General features: G+C 36.6%; 1 protein-coding gene across 5 annotated transcripts in view; it reads right to left on the reverse strand.

Annotated features, from left to right (window-relative positions):
* RAPGEF6 (Rap guanine nucleotide exchange factor 6) overlaps positions 1–22397 on the reverse strand; it is a 205250-nt gene that overhangs the window by 65371 nt on the left and 117482 nt on the right. For all 5 annotated transcript variants that reach the window (XM_090288007.1, XM_090288008.1, XM_090288006.1 and 2 more), the window contains exons 8-14: positions 18084–18261; positions 15989–16125; positions 14952–15110; positions 14236–14388; positions 11833–11997; positions 9605–9712; positions 7109–7312 (exon numbers count right to left, since the gene is read on the reverse strand). In XM_090288007.1, coding sequence (XP_090144133.1) covers positions 7109–7312; positions 9605–9712; positions 11833–11997; positions 14236–14388; positions 14952–15110; positions 15989–16125; positions 18084–18261 — 1104 coding nt within the window. The remainder of the gene's footprint in view (positions 1–7108; positions 7313–9604; positions 9713–11832; positions 11998–14235; positions 14389–14951; positions 15111–15988; positions 16126–18083; positions 18262–22397) is intronic.

The raw sequence follows: 22397 nt of genomic DNA on the forward strand, positions 1-22397 counted from the left end.
AAGGACATAGAAGCTATCAATAAGAGCCAGGAGGAAATGAAGAATACGATCTCTGAATTGAAGAACACAGTAGAAGGAATTAAAAGCCGGCTAGAGGAAGCAGAAGATCGGATCAGCGAGCTGGAGGACAACCTACACAAAAACTCCCGGACAATGCAACAAAATGAAAAAAGACTGAACAAGACTGAAGAGGTTCTAAGACAGCTGCAGGACAACATGAAATGTAATAATATCCGTATCATAGGAATTCCAGAAGGAGAAGAAGAAGAGCAAGGGATAGAAAACCTCTTTGAAAAACTAATGACAGAAAACTTCCCTAACATGACGAGAGAAAGAGTCACGCAAGTCCAGGAAGCACAGAGGGTCCCAATGAAGATGAACCCCAACAGGCCCACCTCAAGACACATCATAATTAAAATGGCAACATTCAAAGACAAAGAGAGGATCCTAAAAGCAGCAAGAGAAAAACAACTAATAACATACAAGGGTACTCCAATAAGGCTATCATCAGATTTCTCAGCAGAAACACTACAAGCCAGAAGGGAATGGCAAAAAATATTCCAAGCAATGAAAAACAAAGGCCTACAACCTAGAATACTATACCCAGCAAAGCTCTCATTCAAAATGGAGGGTGAAATAAGGAGCTTCCAAGACAAAAGAAGGCTAAAAGAATACATCTCCACCAAACCAGCAATGCAAGAGATGCTAAAGGGTCTGCTCTAAGAAGATAAAGAAACAGAGAGAGACAGAGAAGAACATGAGTACAAAGGGGAAAAATGACAATGAATAAGTACTTATCGGTAATAACCTTAAATGTAAATGGATTAAACGCTCCAATTAAAAGACATAGGGTAGCTGAATGGATTAGAAAGAATGACCCACATATATGCTGTCTACAAGAGACCCACCTTAGAACAAAAGATCTACACAGACTGAAAGTAAAGGGATGGAAAAAAGTATTTCAAGCAAATGGGCATGAAAAAAAAGCCGGGGTAGCAATACGTATATCAGACAAAACAGATTTCACAGCAAAGTCCATAAAAAGAGACAAAGAAGGGCATTTCATAATACTTAAGGGAAAAATCCATCAAGAAGCTATAACCCTTATAAAAATATATGCACCCAACTTAGGAGCACCCAAATATATAAGGAAACTTTTGAAAGACTCCAAGAAAGATATAGACAACAACACACTCATAGTAGGGGACTTTAACACCCCATTGTCAACAATGGACAGATCTTCGAAGCAAAGAAACACCAAAGATATTGAGGCACTGAACAACACTCTAGATCAAATGGACTTAGTCGATATATATAGAAGTTTTCACCCCAAAGAAGCAAAATATACATACTTCTCAAGTGCACATGGAACATTTTCAAAGATAGACCACATGGTAGGACACAAAACAAGCCTTAACAAATTCAAGAAAATTGAAATTATATCAAGCATCTTCTCAGATCACAATGGCTTAAAATTGGAAATCAACCTCAAGGAAAAAACTCAAAAACATTCAAACTCATGGAGAATGAATAACATGCTATTAAATAATGAATGGGTTAACAATGACATCAAGGAAGAAATCAAAAAGTTTCTGGGAACTAATGATAATGAACACACAACAACCCAAAACCTATGGGATACAGCAAAAGCAGTCCTAAGAGGAAAGTTCATAGCAATACAGGCCTACGTAAAAAAGCTAGAGGAATAGCTAATAAAAAATTTAACCCTACAACTACAAGATATAGAGGAAGAACAACAAGCAAAGCCCAGATCAAGTAGAAGGAAGGAAATCATCAAGATCAGAGCAGAATTAAATGACATAGAGTCTAAACTAACAATTCAAAAGATCAACAAAAGTAGGAGCTGGTTCTTTGAAAAAATAAACAAAATTGACAAGCCTTTAACCAGGCTCAACAAGAAAAAAAGAGAGAGGACCCAAATAAATAAAATCAGAAACGAAAAAGGAGAAATCACAACTGATACCACAGAAATACAAAGGATTATAAGAAATTATTACGAACAACTGTATGGCAAGAAATTTGACAACCTAGAGGAAATGGACAAATTCCTGGAAACCTATAGTCTTCCCAAACTGAATCAAGAAGAAGCAGAAAGTCTGAATAGACCAATAACAGCTAGTGAAATTGAAGCAGTAATCAAAGAACTCCCAGCACACAAAAGCCCTGGACCGGATGGCTTCACAAGTGAATTCTACAAAACATTTAGGAAAGAACTAACTCCTATCCTTCTCAGACTATTCCAAAAGATACAAGAAGAGGGAAGACTGCCAAACTTATTCTATGAAGCCAGTATAACCCTAATTCCAAAACCAGGTCAAGACACAACAAAGAAAGAAAACTACAGGCCAATATCGCTGATGAACATAGATGCTAAAATCCTCAACAAAATATTGGCAAACCGGATCCAGCAACACATTAGAAAGATCATACACCACGATCAAGTAGGATTCATCCCAGGGATGCAAGGATGGTTTAACATTCGCAAATCAATAAACGTAATACACCACATAAACCAAATGAAAGACAAAAACCACATGATAATATCAACAGATGCAGAAAAAGCATTTGATAAAGTACAACACCCATTTATGATAAAAACTCTCAGCAAAATGGGAATAGAGGGAGCATACCTCAACATAATAAAGGCCATATATGAGAAACCTGAAGCCAACATCATACTCAATGGGCAAAAACTGAGAGCATTCCCCCTGAGATCAGGAACAAGACAAGGATGTCCGCTCTCCCCACTCCTATTCAACATAGTCTTGGAAGTTCTAGCCACCGTAATCAGACAAGAAAGAGAAATAAAAGGCATCCAAATTGGAAAAGAGGAAGTAAAACTGTCATTATTTGCAGATGACATGATAGTGTACATAGAAAACCCTATAGACTCCACAAAAAAACTACTCGACCTAATAAGTGAATTTGGCAAAATAGCAGGATACAAAGTCAATGTTAAGAAATCAAAGGCATTTTTATACACCAACAATAAAAACTCAGAGATAGAAACTGAAAGAAAAATTCAATTTACCATAGCAACAAGAAAAATAAAATACCTAGGAATAAATTTAACCAAGGAGGTAAAAGACCTGTACTCAGAAAACTATGTAACACTGAAGAAAGAAATTAAAGAAGATACAAATAAATGGAAGCATATACCATGCTCATGGATGGGAAGAATCAACATCATTAAAATGTCCATACTACCCAAAGCAATTTATATTCAATGCAATCCCTATTAAAATACCAGCAACATATTTCACAGACCTAGAACAAATACTTCAAAAATTTATATGGAACCAAAAAAGAGCCCGAATAGCCACAGCAATTTTGAGGAAGAACACAGTAGGAGGAATCACAATACCTGATATCAAACTATACTACAAGGCCACGGTAATCAAAACAGTCTGGTACTGGCATAAAAACAGACATATAGATCAATGGAACAGAATAGAGAGCCCAGAAATAAACCCAGGTTCATATGGTCAACTAATATTTGACAAAGGGGGAAAGAACATCAAATGGAGTGAAAAGAGCCTCTTTAACAAATGGTGTTGGGAGAACTGGACAGGGACATGCAAAAAAATGAAACTAGACCACCAACTTACACCATACACCAGAATAAACTCAAAATGGATCAAAGACTTAAATGTAAGCCGTGATACCATAAAAGTCCTAGAGGAAAAAATAGGCAGGAAAATTTCAGATATCCCACATAGCAACATTTTCACTGATATATCTCCTAAGGCAAGGGAAATGAAAGAATAAAAAAATGGGACTACATCAAACTAAAAAGTTTCTGCTCAGCTAAAGAAAACATCAGCAAGATGAAAAGGAAACCAACCATATGGGAAAATATATTCGCCAATGACATCTCAGACAAGGGATTGATCTCCAAAATATATAAAGAACTCATACGACTCAACACCAAGAAGACAGACAACCCAATTAAAAAATGGGCAAAGGACCTGAACAAACACTTCTCCAGAGAAGACATACAGAGGGCCCATAGACATATGAAAGCATGCTCAACATCACTAGCCATCAGAGAGATGCAAATAAAAACCACAATGAGATACCACCTCACACCAGTCAGAATGGCCATAATCAACAAATCAACAAACAACTTGTGCTGGAGAGGATGCGGAGAAACGGGAACCCTGGTGCATTGCTGGTGGGAATGCAGACTGGTGCAGCCACTATGGAAAACAGTTTGGAATTTCCTCAAAAAACTAAAAATGGAACTGCTTTTTGAACCAGCAATTCCATTGCTGGGATTATATCCGAAAAATCCTGAAACACCAATTCAAAAGAACCTATGCACTCCAATGTTCATAGCTGCACTATTTACAATAGCCAAGTGCTGGAAACAACCTAAATGCCCATCTGTAGATGCGTGGATCAAAAAACTGTGGTACATTTACACAATGGAGTTCTATGTAGCAGAAAGAAAGAAGGAACTTCTACCATTCGCAACAACATGGATGGAACTAGAGAGAATTATGCTTAGCGAAATAAGCCAGGCAACGAAAGAAAAATACATTATGCTGTCACCTATTACAGGAAACTAATGAACAACACAAACAAATGAGCAAAATTGAACCAGAGGGCATAAGCCTATGACCGCATTACCTGAGTCATTGTCTGTACGCATAAGCCTCACTTAATCCTCTCTGCAGCGCTGCCTCCTGAGACTCAACAGTTTGGCTGAATTAAATGGCTGGGTTGGTGAAGAATGGGGTGGTCTGTGGGCTTCACTTTAAAACTGAATTCTCTTTTCTATCCTAATGGCTTGGACAGAAAGGGCCCAGAGGTCTGAGAGGGGGGAAACATAAACTATTTCCCTCAGTCCAAACTAAGTATAATGGGCAAAAGGGTTTTGGACAGGCGAGATGTGCCTAGCACACCTTCCTCCAAAGAAGCCCTTTTTTTTTTTTCTCCTAATGTGGAACATTGAAAAATTAATCCCTGCCTTTTGTCATCTAGTAGTTATGGATTGAATGATGCTTTTTAACCCTTTTTGCCAAATCTGTTGCCCCCAGAACACAACAAGGATGCCAGCCTGCTAAACCAAGCACGCCGTTGTCCGGAGACAGCCAACTGACCTGGAGTCTGCACAATCCTTCCCCATGTGGGAAGGCCACCCTCCCCTCCACACCCCCACTATTATTAGGGATTTCTGGACCCAAGGGTAGGTAGGACGACGACCATGTCCAGCTTGAAGCAGCTAGAGGAGCTTGAGACCTTCGCCCATTGTCCTTTACAAGATTACAAAGGGTCTTAATATCTGAGAGGGAGGGATAGTTATTTTTTACGAACCATGGGTATGGACTTGGGGGGGGGATGCTGGGGGAGGGAGATACTGGGTGGAGGGGAGTAAAGGGGAAAAAATTGGAACTACTGTAACAACATAATCAATAAAATATACTTAAAAAAAAATGACTTAATATTCCAGATCTAAAATTTCAGATAATTTCAATGATACCTGGGAAGACTGAAGGAAGAAGTAAAAGCATGATAAATCTCTTCTTTCAGGAATGAAATTATTGAATTTCAATGCTTTTTCTCTGTGAATAATGAGATTCTTAAATGTGTTTACAACAAAATTCTGGAACAATAAATATACTGACTCCACAATCCTAAGTACTAGATATTTTTAATAAGTAGTGTGGGGTAAGGCCCACAAATCTATTTTTTTTTTAAGAGCTCCCTTAAGGAAAAAAGGGGATCGTTATAACTTTATACCAGAGTTTCTTAACCCCGTGCGTTACTGACATCTGGGCTGAATAACTCTTTGTTGCAGGGGCTGCTCTGCTGTGGGGTGTTGTAGGCTGCTTAGCAGCATCCCTGGTCTCTATCCACTAAATACCAGTATTAATCCCCAAGTCATGACAATTAGAAATGTCTCCAGAGCAGCAAAGGCACCCCTAGTTGAGAACCACTGTTCTGAGGTATAAAACAAGTTCTAATGTGAAAGCCTCAAAAATTTTAATAATAATAGTATGGTTCAGTTAAAAGTAAAATAAAGCCACATTGTAGGGTAATGAATGAACTAACAAAAATCTCTAAATGAGAAAAAGCTTCCCAAGTGATTGCACTGCATGAGAATCATCTAGAGGGCCTTGTTAAAAATATACATTCCCAGACCTCATCTCTGGAGAATGTGATTAATATGATTAACAGGACTGGTTGAGCCTAGAACTGCATTTTTTAGTAATAAGGTTGTCAGTAATCACATTTGAATACATTACTCTACAGTTTCCTAATGCCTATAAGGAGAGAATAAATCCCTATCAACTTTTTCCCAGTACGTATCTCCTTTTTCCTAGTCTCTTACCTGGCTCCCTGCTTATGAAGGTAGTTCTGTTAGCATATGGACATTATTTAAGCAGAAACCATCACTTATGGTAATCTCAGGCCACTCACATTTTAAAGTGCTGTGACAGGAAGTGCTTGGTCCTTTCAAGCAAGCAAGGGTGCTAACTCACTTACTCAGAGGCTGCCAGATATAGAGCTTCCTAAGCCTTGGTGGATGGGCAGGACCATTCAAACAGGTGTTGTGCTATTAGTGCCCAGAGGACCACACTGTTTCTGACTGTACTCTATTAAGCTTTGCATTAAAAGTAGTAGATATATGACAAATGTGTTTTAAAAATAAGCCATTTAAAATACCATATCTAAAAAGGAAGCTCTAACTGTATTTCCTTAAATTCATCACACTTATCTGAAGAACTGCCAGATGAGAAAAAAGTAGCAGACATCTATCACTTCTAAGAAGGCTTTCATTTACAGTAAGTGGTTGGTTATTCACTTACCTCAGTGATTTTCAACTGGCGTGCTGCAAGAATTTTTAACACATGCAATACCTGACTATTTAGTCAAGGGCAGTGACCTCTTTTCCCTTAAGACTGTCAAATAAAAAAAATGACAAGAGCAACACAAAAACAGCTGCTAGAGTGAATGAATCAAAAGTTACACCTACATTTTTGTCAGACTGGCAAAAACCGTATTTTTTGGTGTGCTGCAAATTTTAGGAATTAGTTTATGTGTGCTGTGAGATGAAGAAGGTCGAAAATCGCTGACTTACCTGATCACCACGTTTTAGTCCTGCATCAGCAGCTTTGCTCCCAGGTTCTACTCCTTCAACAAAAATACCAAATCCCTTCTCACTTCCTCCATTAAGGCTGAAATGCAGTGGGGACTCCCGAGAGGCCTTCTGCAGCACAACCTGTCTCCACTTAGCCTTTGCAGCACATGCAATATTCAGTAACCGGAGATGACCATTCATTTTCTAGAAAGTAGAAAAGAGAAAAATGTATACAAATGTTTGTATCTACTCCTGTAAGCTTTTTAAAAGTCACCTAAAATTATTAGAATTCGAGCTATATTTGAAATATAGAGTAAAGAACACGTAAGCCAGGTAAATAAAACTGAAGGAGGGAGAACTTCCACCCTGGAGCACTCTCAAGAATATATCCTAATGTGGAAACTTCTAGATAATCACAGGTTAGAAAATATTTCAAAGTGATGTTTCAGATGGGGATGACAAGAAAATTACCTATTCCCTTAACCTTCCCTAATATATGCCATTCTATCTTGCATATCTCCTGGCTGTTATATAAAATCCAAATCTTTTCTAAACCTTTATTTAAAACCTTAAAGGACTGGAACCACCTTTCCAAATACTGTCTAGTACTCAAAGATACATTTGTATCTTCAACTCTTCGAGGAATGTTATTTCTGTATTATTTTAGATCTTCCTTAAACTTAATATTATTGTAATTTCCAGGTTCTAAACACAAGATTAATATTCAACTACTCTCAAATAGTGTAATATGTATAAATCTTATGTCCATAACAAGAAGCTCAAGTTTGAAGTAGAATTCCACAAGTAATTGATGACTAGCTGATTACTGGAAAAAAACAAAAAAAATCCCACGACTCTAAGGCAGCTTCTACTTCCCATGAGCCCCTGGAATAACTACACAGTCAGCAATGGAAGATCCAGATGACAGAGGCCCTATGATCTCGAAATCAGGTTCCCCAGTTCCGTTCATCCCACCAATTTTGCATATAGTGGATGTAATGCTCAAAAGGCTACAGGAACCAAGCAGTAGAAAAGGGACAAAAATATGCCAATTTCCCCATCTTTATACAACTCAATCCACTTATACTCTATGAGTAATGATAGCAATATTCGAGCATTTGCTATGTTACAGGTTTTGTTCTCAGACTGTTACATTCATTAGCTCACTATAATCCTCATAACATTCCCAAGAAACCAGTGACTACTATCTATAAAATAAGACAACTGAGGTACAGAAGTTTAGGCAATGTGTCCAAGTTCACATATAGCAAGTGATGGGTTTTGGGTGTTAATTCAGGCAGTGATTACTCAGCTGTATTATCATTTATTAAAATTGTGCTTGGTTGAAGTAGACAAACTAGTTGCAGAGAATGCAGTTTTCTATCTAGCAGAGAGAATAAAATGGATTTATAAATAGCTACTGTTGAAGTTAAGAGGACCTGGAGGTGACTATCTTAGGTGTTGAATATTTAGAACAAGAGAAATCACATGCAGAAGGGAGACTTAGAAAGTCTAATGTAGATGTGATGTATAAGATAGGCCTTGACGTTTCAAATAGCAGGACTGGAAGAAGAAAATTCCAGCTTAAGAGAACTGGAAAAGCATATGAAGTAATCTGGTTAGCTATAACCAAGGGTGCATAGGAAAAGGCTGAAAATGTAGCTGAGGGACCTAAATATATGGGTGAGGAATTATTTTGGTAAAAATACTTTGGTATATTGATACGAGTAAAATTCATCTCATTTGTGATTTAAAAACAATCTATTCCCCCTGGCTGGTGTGGCTTGGTGGACTGAGCACTGGCCTGCAAACCAAAAGGTAGCCAGTCAGGGTGCATGCCTAGGTTGCAGGCCAGGTCCCCAGTTGGGGGCATGCAAGAGGCAACTGATTGATATATCTTCTCTTGTAATTGATGTTTCTTTCCCGCTTTCTCCCCCTCCCCCTAAAAGTAAATAAACCTTAAACACACACACACACACACACACACAAACTTGTTGGCCACAAAGAATGGACTAGAAGGAAGAAGAGACTAAAACTAAAATTATGAGGCTCTTATAACAGATCGGGCATAAGGAAATGAAGCCCTAAACTGGGAAGTGAAGAAGAAATGGGTGAGTGAGAGACTGTTGGAAACAGGTGTATGCCTAAAATCAGTGGCCCAGGTGACTTTAGCAGCTAACTGGACATCTTGGCCGGAGAATTCGAGTAAGAGAGGGGACCACATAGTCATCACACTTTGTAAGCCTCGGTGGCTGGGAGAAAATATTATCATTAATCTTAGAGCAGAAACAGAAGATTCAGAACAAAGTATGATGTTTATTTGGGTTGGAGGGGCAGAGGTTGAGCAAAAGAATAAAATACAAATTTGGAAGTTCTCAGAACAGACATTCAAGACATAGAAGATGAAAGCTGTTAAACACTGCTGTTCTTAAGAGAGTGGGGGAGGGATCCCTAAACTCTAGAAAAAAAACAAAACAAAACTATTTGGAGCCTTACTGTATCTTCCAGATATTTTTCAAACTCCTCCAGAAACCGAGTCATCGCAGGGTCACCTTCAAAATCATTAAAATGATTATTTACCCATAATAATACAATCCGTGTTACCTGTGGAAACATGAAAGAGGCAGCGTACAGTTATAAGAGGCATTCTTTTTCAAAAGTAGATTCCAAAAGCATGTCTGCAACTGAGTTTCATGGCTCACTTCCTTCCCCATTTCCTGCACACAAAAGGTTCACTCTAACAGAAAGACATGGTTTAGTTTGAGCTTTTGTTTCCTTGGGAACACGAGTAACAGAGAGCCAAGGCTCTGTGTGCTCAGTGAGGAAGCACAAGTGTGGAGGTTAAGATGTGAGCAAGTACATGGGATGTATATTTCAGACAGTATCTTAAAATGCAGCTTCTAAGGGCAGGCAAGGGTATCAAAAGTGTTTCTATTGCCGAGACCTTGTTTAAACAAAATTATAAAAACAAATCTGAAACTTCATTTATAAATACTGTGAGTTTTCAAAGTTGTGAATTGATTTTACTATGTGCCATAGAGTAACAGAATGAAAAACTAACAAATGAAAGTTGAATTGAATAATGTGCCTAATAATGTAATTTAAGTTATATATTTTAAAAATTGCAGTACAATACACATCAAATTCACCATTTCTCTGCTTTAAGTGTTGGCATCCACCATACCCACAGTGGTGTACAGCCGTCACCACTACCCTGTTCCAGGAGATTTTCATCATTCCAGTCCTAGTAAGCAGCTATCTCCCATTCTGGCTCTCTCCAGCCACTACTTTGCTTTTCTGTCTCTTATCTATTTGCCTATTTTGGGTAATCATACAATATGTGAACTTTTGTGTCTCGCTTTTCACTTAGCATATTGTTTTCCAAGACTATACATGTATTTCATTCCTTTCTATGACTAAATAATATTTCATTGTATGGCTATAACACATTTTAATTTTAATGGAACTATATTTTTCCTTTGTTGCTTGTGCATTATGTTGCATATCTAAAAAACCGTTGTCAAATCAAAAGTTATAATTTTTTACCCTTTCTTTTCTTCTAAGAGTTTTACAGTTTTAGCTTATAGTCAGGTCTGATCCCCTTTGAGTTAATTTTATATATGGTGTAAAGTAAGGATCCAACTTTATTCTTTTGCACATGGATATCTAGTTGTCTTCTACTTATTTTTGTTCATTTTTAGCAGCCTTTATTTACTCAGCAATCAAAATAACTATAATTGTAAAGTGTGTGTATGGTGGGGGTGGGGGGTATGCCTGTAGTTTTGAACACTAATTTCCTAATCAATAGAAATCCATAGTCCGGCTACATCTAACTTATTTCCTTTAAACTATAACTCAGGCCCTGGCTGGTGTGGCTCAGTGGATTGAGCGGCAACCTGCAAACCAAAAGGTTGCCGGTTCGGCTCTGCGTCAGGGAACATGCTGGGTTGCGGATCAGGTACTCTTGTTGGGGGCATGAGGGAAAGAACTGATTGAGGGTTCTCTTGCACATCAGTGTTTCTTTCCCTTTCTCCCTCCCTTCCTATCTTTCTAAACATAAATAAATTAAAAAAACAAAACAAAAAATTATAACTCAGACACACTAGGCAATTATGGCCCTACTTTTATGTTTCTTAAAATACCTGAATTCCTCCAATTTGCAAGCAATTAACAGTCTTTCCATTAAATATCCCATGAAAGAAGATAATCTATTTAAAATAGCAAACAATGGTTAATGCAAAAAATACTTAAAAGTAGTTTTAAATAAGTCACAGCAGACATAAATTAAGGTAAAAAAAACCCAACTGTTTCAAATGATTAAATAAATAAGAAAAATCAACATATTCTATTTCGGGGCTTACAAACAATCTAAGCCTTCTTGAAAAAAAAAAAAGTACTTGAATATTCTTTTTAAACTATTCATCAACTTTTAAATCACCTTCAGAAACAACTAAATATTTTGAAAAAGTTTAAAAATACTCTTATGTGTCTGTCATGTTTTTGGAATTTACAGCTCTACTGTAGCTTATTTCAGTTTTTGTCTTTTAAGGCTCACATCCACTTTTAAACTACACAGCGATACGTTAACACTGGTTCACTCTTTTTAAGTGAACTGAATCTTATCAAAATAAAATAAACATTTAATTTATCAATGGCAAAAGGTTTTATGAATAAAATTTAAAGGTCAAAATCACTTTCACGCTTTTTATATTTATAAAACCAACCTTATCCCTTAAGGTGTCAATTTTAAACCATTCCAAAAGTTTGATCCCAACATTCAAAGGACTTTCAAGAAATGTCCTATAAGTTAACAGAAAATCTTCTATGTAAGTTGGGTCCACAATGGAATGTTCTTCAATTAAATGCATGATGAGACGCTCAGGTGTTGCCTAAAAATCCAAGGATAGAAAAGGTCAGAAAATAAACAAAAATAGCTCAAAAACCAAAGAACTTCTATTCACTTTCCTTTGTAGCCACTCTATTAGACAAGTCCTCAGAGTTTTATCTTTAAACCAGTCAGCACTGGAAATAGGTAGTCTCTATAGGTTGTACTGCATCAGCACCCAGAGGTTAGAGAGAGAAAAGGCAAAGGAATAAAAATTTATTCAGCTGTATCTGTTTTATTGGCATTTCATCACAGCAGGGCTTTTGAACTTCACTGATTTACCCCTGGTGTGGCTGTTACCATCAATGAGACTGCAATGGAGGGATGTAATGAGGACTATCTAAGGGCAATAGAAGGAACAGGTGAGTGTTAAAGAAAAAACAACAACAACAACAAAAACCTTCCTCCAAATTTGATCATATTCCAAATTCTCTTCTGCCTTCCTCTGGCTAGAGGAACAAACACATCAGCTCAGGATAGCATGTTCTACTGTTGCTACTTCCCAGAATAGAAGTTTCCTTTTCTATAATTTCTCCATGCCAGTTCACCATTTTGAGAAGAACCAGAAGTTCTAAAGAGTTTTTCCATTAGTTCACAGTTTTATCACTTGCCTGCCTCCAAATTTATGAAAAGGAATATAAACAACATTTACCTACTGCTCATCTTTGAGTTTCTAAATCAATGTTAAAATTTATTATCTTTGTAGCCTTTTCAAAAAGTGGGTACAGAGAACACATATAGAAATAAACAGATGTTAGTCAAGTATAAAAACCAACTGCTGCCCATAACCTCAAATTTCAACTTGCTTCATTCATCCAAACAATCATGGGTCAGAAAAACTATACAGAAAACATAGGTTAATACTAACATTGTTTGTGTCTAAGAATTTTTTTTTTTTTAAATTAAGTACTCACTGCTAACACTGTATGTAAATCATTCTTCTAGCAGGAAATCAGAAGTAAGGCTCCTCGTATAACCTATTCAATATATAAGGGACAAGGCATCCATCTGCCTAATCTTCTCCACCCTCCAAAACACTCTAAAAGTACCAAACTGGGTTTATCACTTAGACCAATCACAATATGAAGTCACTTAAGCTGGTTCTTAGATCATGGGTAGAAATAATCAACATGCTAAGAGGCCATTATTCTGATAGGATAAATCAGCAATTTTCAACCGGTATGCTACAAGGATTTTTAAAACATGCAATACCTGACGATTCAGTCAGAGGCACTGACTTCTTTTCCTACATACTGTCAAATAAAAAATGACCACAGCTAACACAACAACAGCCATCTGGTGAGTAAATCAAAATTATACCCATTTTTTTCTCTGATTGGCAAAAATTACATATATATTTTGGTGTGCTATAGAATTTTAATTAGTTTATGACTACCATGAGATGAAGAAGGTTGAAAATTGCTGGGCTAAATCACTGAGGCAGGACACCTGTAGAGACTAGGCCATATATTTAAGACTTTATGTAAAGATGAGTCCCAGAGTCACACAAAGGCATGCCACTGGGGTGCACGTTAGCATCCAGTAAAAGCGTTGTTGGGAGACAGGGTATGAAGAGTTGGCAAGGGAAGGGCATGGCTGGCATGTAGAGATCGGCTACAATGAGCAAATAAGTAAATATACAGAGCACAAAAAGAGCCACTATTGGGGAAGTTATTTATATATGGAAAGGAAGGGGTTGAAAAACCTGTGGTATAGTAATGAAATTGGGAGTATTGCTATGAACTCACGATTGTTACAGTTAGATGGACAGATACACAAAAGTTACAGATGTGTATGAATTTATAATTACTACATATATATATTTTCTAGCTCTGTTGAGGAGAGGTTTGAGAGATCCACTAATTACTGCATCTTTATCTATGTTTCATTATGCCTTTATGGCTGGCCCTTCCATTTTCTGTTTTGTTTCTAAATACTGCTGTCTTTGATGAAATTAATTGCCCTTATCAATGGATCATAAAATGAATTTAAGAAGAAAAACTTTGACCAGTATATCCTAAAGTAATATCATATCCATCAGTTAAAGAGCAATGTCATTCTTCATGATTAAAGTGTGTCAAAACCAGCTTAGGAAAATGCAGAAAGAACCAATAGAGTTATTTAAATTAGATTTCAAAGTTACTGAATTATCTTGCACTACTCAAAAAGTAGCTCAAAGCCCTCTAGGCAAAATGAAAGCCTTATTCTATCAGTGACTAGAATAATAAGTAAAAACACTCACCTTGATTACAATGTGTCCTTTCCTGGTTCCGCTCCTGTCTAGTTCACGGTGCTCATGCACCATAACAATTTCTCCCTCTTCCTCAACCTTATGGGTATTTTTTTCCACATGATTTAAAATTCTCCAATAATCCTGCTGGGCTATGCAGACAAACTGTCCAAGAACAACATGGGGACAACTAATAAATCTATAGTACATAAATATATCACTATGCACTAAGGCAGAGCACAAAGGTAAGAAATCAAGTGGCATCAGTTCTTTTTATTCAATCCCTTCGATCCTTAACAAAAATCAAGATGAAATAAATAGTTTATGCACAAAGAGACGAAGAAGTTTTTGAATCTGAATTCTGCTCTAAAAGGAGAAGTGAAAACTTACTCTCAAAACTAACACTATGCAAAGAAAACATGAAGCAGGAGTTAGAAGCAACTCAGAAGTTCCTATTTCTTTCCTTTATATAAATAAAAAAAGGAATGAGCTAGCTAATACCAGACAGAAATTTAACAAACCAACATTTGTTTGTTATATGCTCTTTCAAAAGTTTATAATTTCTTCAGTTTCATAAACATGTAAGATATAAAACCTAATTTCCTCTAACTGCAAGCTTCTGAAATTTGTATTTTTTGAATGAAACCATTTTATTTTAAGGAAGGAAAAACAGGCTCAAACATTTTAAGTCAATAAACAAGAGTGCATGGCCAAAGAGAAAAGCTTACCTGACAATCATCTACTTTAGTCCTAACAACTCCATTCATGTACTGCTTATCCAGAGTGGGAGTAATTCCAAAACTATTTCCCATAAAGAGATTTTCAACTTTTCCATCTGAATGGCTGATTTCTACAGTGCCATTTAAAATAACATACCATGAGTCAAGCTATGGAGAAAAAGAAAGGTTTTAAGAATCTTTTTTTAAAAAAAAGATAGTTATGTGTTAACTTTGAAACTAATAAATACATAGAACTTATATACGGTAATTTTAAAAAGGATATGCTCTCATTATATCACTAAATTCTGTAACACCTAATGTCTGTCTATGCAAACAACTGAAGCTTAATTTATTCTTTCTTCTTCTAGTCACCAAATGAATTCAGGGACCTTCATAACGATCAAACGATGAAATGATTAAGACGACAAGCTTTTGGAATCTGAGTCCACACCCTAACCATGACTACCTGTGTGACCTCAGGCAAGTTATTTAATGTTCCTGGGCCTCGGTTTCTCTGTTGCTAAAATGGGCATATCAGTACTTATCATAGAACTCCTGTGTTAATTGAGGTTATAAATATTAAGTGCTTAGAATGATGCCTGGCACATAGCAGGCACTCAAAAGGAAAAAAGGTAACAAGTGATAATCAAAAAGACTACTAAAAGCCTAAATCTTAAGGCATATCTAATAAAATAGTATTTAAAGTTTTTCCTAATGTTAAGAAAAACACTGCCTCCATTTCTGTTAGCAGCATTTAATCCTTGAAGGGAATATATTGTAAAGGTCTGCTCTACCCATGAATATTATCTATTAAACATTTATTCTGTGCAAGAACCACTGCTAGGAAATCAAAATTAAGAGAAAGCACATAGAACAAAAACAAAGTAAAAACTTATCTCAAGAAATTATAACTATCCCAAACTCGGCATTCATTTTAAAAAATTGTATAAATTTTAAATCAGGATTTACTCAGTTTATGGAAATTATATTTTTCTAAAAATTACCTCCCATAGTACATAACGTGTAACATATATTAGCTAACCTACCTCTTGTCCATCTTCAAGAATAATAGCTCCAGCCTGCTCTACCACTTCAAAAATCATCACTGAGCAGAGTTCTCTTCTTACACTCATGGTCATGTTTGCAAACGCAGGGAGCTGGTGCATAAACTCCAGTAACTGTTCTATTAAAAAACAGAAATTGTAGTATGCAGAGACCATCGAGGACTACACTTCAAAGATACAATAAAATCTAGAATTTAATGCCTCATTTCCACATCAACTTATGAATTTATGCTGCTAAAGTAGAGAAAGCAAGGCACAAAATGACTGCTGGTTTAAAAAAACCAGTTATTTGTTAACAGATGTAGTCAGATTCACATGAAAATATAGATACTTTAGAAGATACCAGAACTCGCAACCTCCAGACAGAACCAGGAAAACACACAGATTTAGATGAGGCTGGAGAGTTTAATTTTCCTAGTCAGAGATGCCACTCCATACTGATTACTATAGAGATGTCCTTTGATCTAATAGATTAGTGAAAAAGCATGTCATCTAGTTCTTATTGGGCTAGAGTTTTAAAGAAAAATTTATTAATAAATGGCAATGATTAAGTTAAACAAATCTCAATTCTAGTTCAAGATGTGTCCAAGTAACACAAGGTAATTCTCTTTAATTTAACGAACAAATGTTGATGAGTGCCTGCCTTAGACCATTCCCTGGTATAAATACTGCATGAGTAATTAAGATAAATATAAAGGACAGGCACACATATGCAGTCAGCGAAGGGCTGAAGCAAAAATAACTATCAGGCATGCTATCTACCTACAGATAACTGGGCGTTAGCTATATTTCAATTTTTAAAAGCTTTTCAAAAATAGCATAGTATATAGTTCTTTATCATAAAAAAAATGCACTTTCAGTTTCTGTCCAAATAATGTTCATATGAATCTAAACTGCAGATTACTTATCTGTATATGTCATTAGAGTGACAAGAAATGTTCAAATGTATTGATTTTTACTCAGATTACAATTATTATTAGTACCAGCATTTCCTGATCTGAACAACAGCAATAGGACTATTATAACAGGGAAATCTAGAATAAAATCTTATTGAATCATAACAATATATAATGACACTAAGAAATGTTTGTCTTTAAAGATAACATCTTTAATACTTTCAACCACCATAAGTAGAGTTACTACTTCTCTAAGAAATTACATTTAAAAAAATTCAAGTTTTAACCAAAAATTATATCCATATTTTCCAGCCTAGAAAAGTGAAAATATGATTTTGATAACATAAAAATTGTTTTAAAAAGCTAATTCATAGACACTGGACACTGATGAACTACGTTTTAAATGTCTTACGTATATGATGTCCCCTTCCTCCCTCACAGCTCCATGAATATCCCTCCCAAAGCTGCGCACTTGGTCAAAGAGGACAACGTTCCCCAATAGAGAAGGACCATTCTTCGGTCAATACCTGGACTCTCCTGCTACACCCTCTAAACAAGCTCTCAAATTGGGGCAGCCAGCCTCAAAGATGGCTCTAAACAACACCTTTCTCTTGATATTTACATCCTTGTGCATTCTCCTCCCATCTTATATGAGGGTTGCTCTGTGTGCCAAACAGAACTTGGAAGAAATAATGATACATCATCACTCTTGAAGCCGGATCCTAAAAGATATTGTGCCACTTGCCTTACTCTCCCTTGGTGTACTAGCTTTGGGTGAAGCTGACTGCCATGTTGTGAGGACATTTAAAATGCAGCCTCTGAAGAGGCCCACATAGTGACGACCTGAAGTCTGGTACCAAAAGCCACGTGAGTAGTCATGCTGGAGACAGGTCCTCTAGCTCAGGTCAGCAAAGCCGCAGACGACTGCCAACATTCTGATTATAATCTTGTGACACTGAGCCAGAACCACTCAGCTGCACTGCTCCTAATTCTTAACCCGCAACAAGTATGAGAAAGTAAACGTGTATTGTTTTAAGTCACTAAGTTTTGGGGTAATTTGTTATGCAGCAATATCTGAATTAAACTATAAAATTCTTACTGTTAATGCGTGTATGTGTGTGATACACACACACACACACACACACACACACACACACACACACACACACACATATATTTACCAATATCATCATCAGTTTTGTCTGCAGGTTCTTTTTCAAGACATTCACGAACAAGATCTCGCCCATGCAGTGGATCTGTTCGATCAATTTCTTCATCTTCCTCTTCTTCATCTTCGGAATCAACAGGTCCTTCGGGAAGACGTGTTAAATCGACATCTCCTACCTCACTTTCCGTAGCCTACAGAAAGAAATCTCAGTCACTTATCACTTAATTACATGACACAATCTGAATTAATCAAAACTATCCCTCGATACCAAATATTACAGAGAATTAGCCCACATTGTATGTTGTGTCAAAAACAAAACGATACTTATTTATAAAAGGTTTCTCTCTGCCCAAAACACAGTCTTGTCATTCCATGGTGTGACGTCTAGATGACGAAGCAGACATGGTAACAGCGGTAGGAGACTCAAACACCACTCACTGTTCTAATACCTATTTCCCAAAAAACACTTGTATTTCTTAAAAGTACACTTCCTAAAACACGAAGTGCAAGAAAGATACATTTACCAGCAATCATTTTATGAGTACTTATTAGCCTACACTGGGTTTTGTAAATAAAATGTCATTCTTCTACCTCTGAGGTTTGCAGTCTAGTAGGGTAAAACCGTGTAAATTAAGAACAGAAGTGTAAAACAGGTAAAGAGTAGTAATGAGAAGTGCTAAAATAGACCAACTGTGAATGACTGAACAAATATTCATAACTTCCCAATGACTTATTTGAATCTAATAGTGTCAAGAGCAGAGTTTATTCTAACCAATCTTTAATGTAAACTTATATTTACAACATCAACTCTGGAATCATTAGTCTCAGGTACTTGTAAAGAAACTAGGAGGCTTAAAACTAACTGTAAAAAAAGAAGAAACTTTAACCTTTGGCGACAGTATGGATGGACCTGGAGCACATTATGCTAAATGAAATAAGCTGGTCAGAGAGACAAATACCATAGATTTCACTCATATGTGGAATCTAATGAATAAACTGAACTAAAAAGTAGACCGGGAACAGACTCATATATGGAGAGCAGGATGACAGCTAGTGAGGGAGAGGGGGGTTGGGACTGAGCAAATAAGAAAAAGGACACATGACATGGACAATAGTGTGGTGATTGCTGGGGGGGAGGGGAGCATATGGGGACTACATGGTAATGGAAAAAAAATACAATAAAGATTAAATTTTAAAAACTAAATATAAACATTGGGTTGGCCAAAAAGTTCATTTAGTTTATTCCGCAAATTACATTTTTTCATTTTCACCAAAAACTATTGATCTGGATATTTTGAGTATGTCAGCTATTTCCCACATGGTGTAACGTTGATTTTTCTCAATTAATGTCTTGATTTGATTGTTATCAACTTCTACTGGTCCACCCAACTGTGGAGCATCATCTAGCGAGAAATCTCCAGCACAAAACCTCGCAAACCACTTTGACATGTTTGATCACTCACAGCACCTTATTCATACACTCTGTAAATCTTTTTTTGTATATCAGTTGCATTTTAGCTATTCTTGAAATAATAAAGCATAATATGCTGAAAATGTTGCATATTTTCTTCCATCTTCAATATTAAAAAATGGTTGCACAAAAATTCACCTACTTTGATATGCTTTTTTTTTTTAAATGCACACTGATATGGTAGCTGTCACAATGCAATCTAACAAAACTGTTCTGAATGAAGTTAAAGACACCTAAGTGCTACTAGAGCCATCGTATGGACAAAACCAAATGGACCTTTTGGCCAACCCAGACTATTTCAACCTAGTCTCACTCTCACCTTTTAGATTAAGTCTAATAAAAAAATGGGTGGCTCATACCAAAAAGGCAAGATACAATTCAGGTATGTGGACAAAAGGGAAGGCTTATTGTCATCTGAAAAGTGAAGACATTTAAGAAAATAGCTCTTTAGAAGTCACAGATAGGGACTGGGAGAAGGCTACTATAAGAACTCTCTTGAGAAACTTTTAAGGCCATGTGCAAAGAAAAAAATTTAATCTATCTTTACAATTGTCTTCTCTTACCTGTATTTTTCCAAAGTAGGGTACAAAGAAAAAAAAAGATGAATAAAATTAGCTATGAGAACATACTAAACTGTTAAAATGTTAGAGTATACAAAAGAAATACAGTACCAAAATAAGAATAATAAAAAAATTAAAAAGTCACCAAAAACATGCTAAGAAATTTTAAAAATTGGTCATTTAAAAATAAGGAAATAAAGTGAGTTATGTAGCTGGAGTCCAAAGTCTAATTCTCTGATTAAACAAAGGCAAGCCAGGTCTTTAGTTAAAGGGAGCTCTGATGGCGCCCAGGACTGGTGGCCACTGAATGATGTCTCTGAGGATGGCGCTCCTGGGCAGAAAGTTTAATTCTCTAAAAACTAGATAAGAATTTTTAAAAATGTATCTACAATGTCCAGCATACAATAAAAACTTACTACATACTTGAAGAAGTAGGGAAATGTGATCCACAGCCAGAAGGAAAACCTATCAATATAAACAGGCCCAGGAATGACAGAAGATGGAATTAGGACAAGAACTTTTGACACTTATTATCAAGAAGTTCAAAGATTTAAAAGAAAACACAAACATAATCAGGGAGAAAATGGGACATCACAAAGAAATGTAAACTGTAAAAGAGTGAACTTGAAGAAGGGCAATCAAAAATACCAAAAATGAAGCAAAGAGAAAAAAAAAATCCAAGAAGAAATTTCAACAGAGCCTCAGATTCACATAGTATCAAAAGTTGTTACAAAATAGGTAGGTCGAAAGGTATGCCATATTCGTTAAGGTAGGGAGCAGACAAGATCAGAGTCCTGGCCTTTAACACTTTATCCTAGCACTAGGAATGCAGCAGACTCTGAAGGAGATTATACTAAATGAATTAAGTCCAGGAAAAAAAATATTGGTGAAAGGAGTAAGACGACACTTTCACCAATCAAACTTCTCATGTTTTTCCTTTCCTACAGTATGAACATGTCTCTATGCCTAAGTGTAAATATAATTTGGTGAGGCAGACAGCATGAGATTTTCTGATGACTCGGCATTCCCCAAATAACCCAAGAGGATTTCCTTTTCCTGTTTGCATCCATATCAACATGAAGCTATAATAAGGGGAAGTACAGGTTAGAATGAAAAGTTACAAACTTACAAAAATCACATTTTCAAATTTAGAGCAAGTATTAAGCCAGAACCTTGGGCTTTCAGTGCTTCTATCTTCTGCATTATTTTGCTCAACCTTTTTCACAGACCACGTAGTCCTTATGTTTCTTGTCTTTCTGGTCAGGGCAAGAATTCTGTGAAATTAGTGCTTCACAGCAAAGATGTCCAGGCTTGACACTTCCAAAATATCCACAACAAGGCAGGCAGGCAGGCAAAATAATGTCTCCTTTGCCCAGGATAATCAAGCTTTAGTTAGTAGTGAGCCTTGAAACATAATTGGTTACTGCCTACAAATGTAATTCAGCTAAAAAAAAAAAATCTAGATTCCTTCAGAAGTGCCAAAACTGTGCTTAACTCAGCATGGGATATACAAGTAAGAAAAAAACTCTGCCCTCCACAAATTTACAATGATGATAAAAAATGTCAAGTGCACAGGTAATATAACTACAGTAAACAACAGAACATAAAGAGACACGATGCACAGAAAAACTGCTGTGGGGTTCCAAGACGCGTGAGAGAATATAAAAATGTCACCTAGGTCAGCAGTCCCCAACCTTTCTGGAATCGGGGACCGGTTTTGTGGAAGACAATTTTTCCAAGGACAGGGTTGGGGGAGATAGAAGACAGAGTTCAGGCAGTAATGCAAAGGTGTCCACAGACGGGGAGGCTGGGGACCCCGATCTAGGTGGAGGTGGTGGCAGAGCAGCATTACCAAAATAGCTTCCTAGGAAAGGGCAAACGTGGTCAGGGAACAGCCATTAAGTATTAGTGTCATGGACCAGAATCTATAATGTGCAAGTGGAGAACAATGGAATATAAAACCAGATTTGCAGATTGTGGTTAGAAGGGAATGGCTTGGAACTCGAAAACAAGAGTGAATTAGTTAACAGTGAAGCACTGAAACTTTATAAATAAAGGAGTAAAGTTGTAACTGCTTTTTGCAATATAGTTTAAAAAGGATAACAGTCAAAGAGATTTTGACTAGGACACAGATGACTGAAGACAAGTGGAAGAAAACATGGGGTAGGCAAAGCTACTTGAGGTGTCAAAAGAATATCCGGGAAGAAACATGGCACCAGAGACCTGCAGAGACTGGGCAGCAGAGCTCTCAATGGAGGAATCATGCTGTGAGGTAATAACTGAATCCAAAGTTGGG

This window comes from Furipterus horrens, unplaced genomic scaffold (assembly GCF_987537825.1).
Source record: "Furipterus horrens unplaced genomic scaffold, mFurHor1.1.pri manual_scaffold_10, whole genome shotgun sequence".
NCBI lineage: Eukaryota > Metazoa > Chordata > Mammalia > Chiroptera > Furipteridae > Furipterus > Furipterus horrens.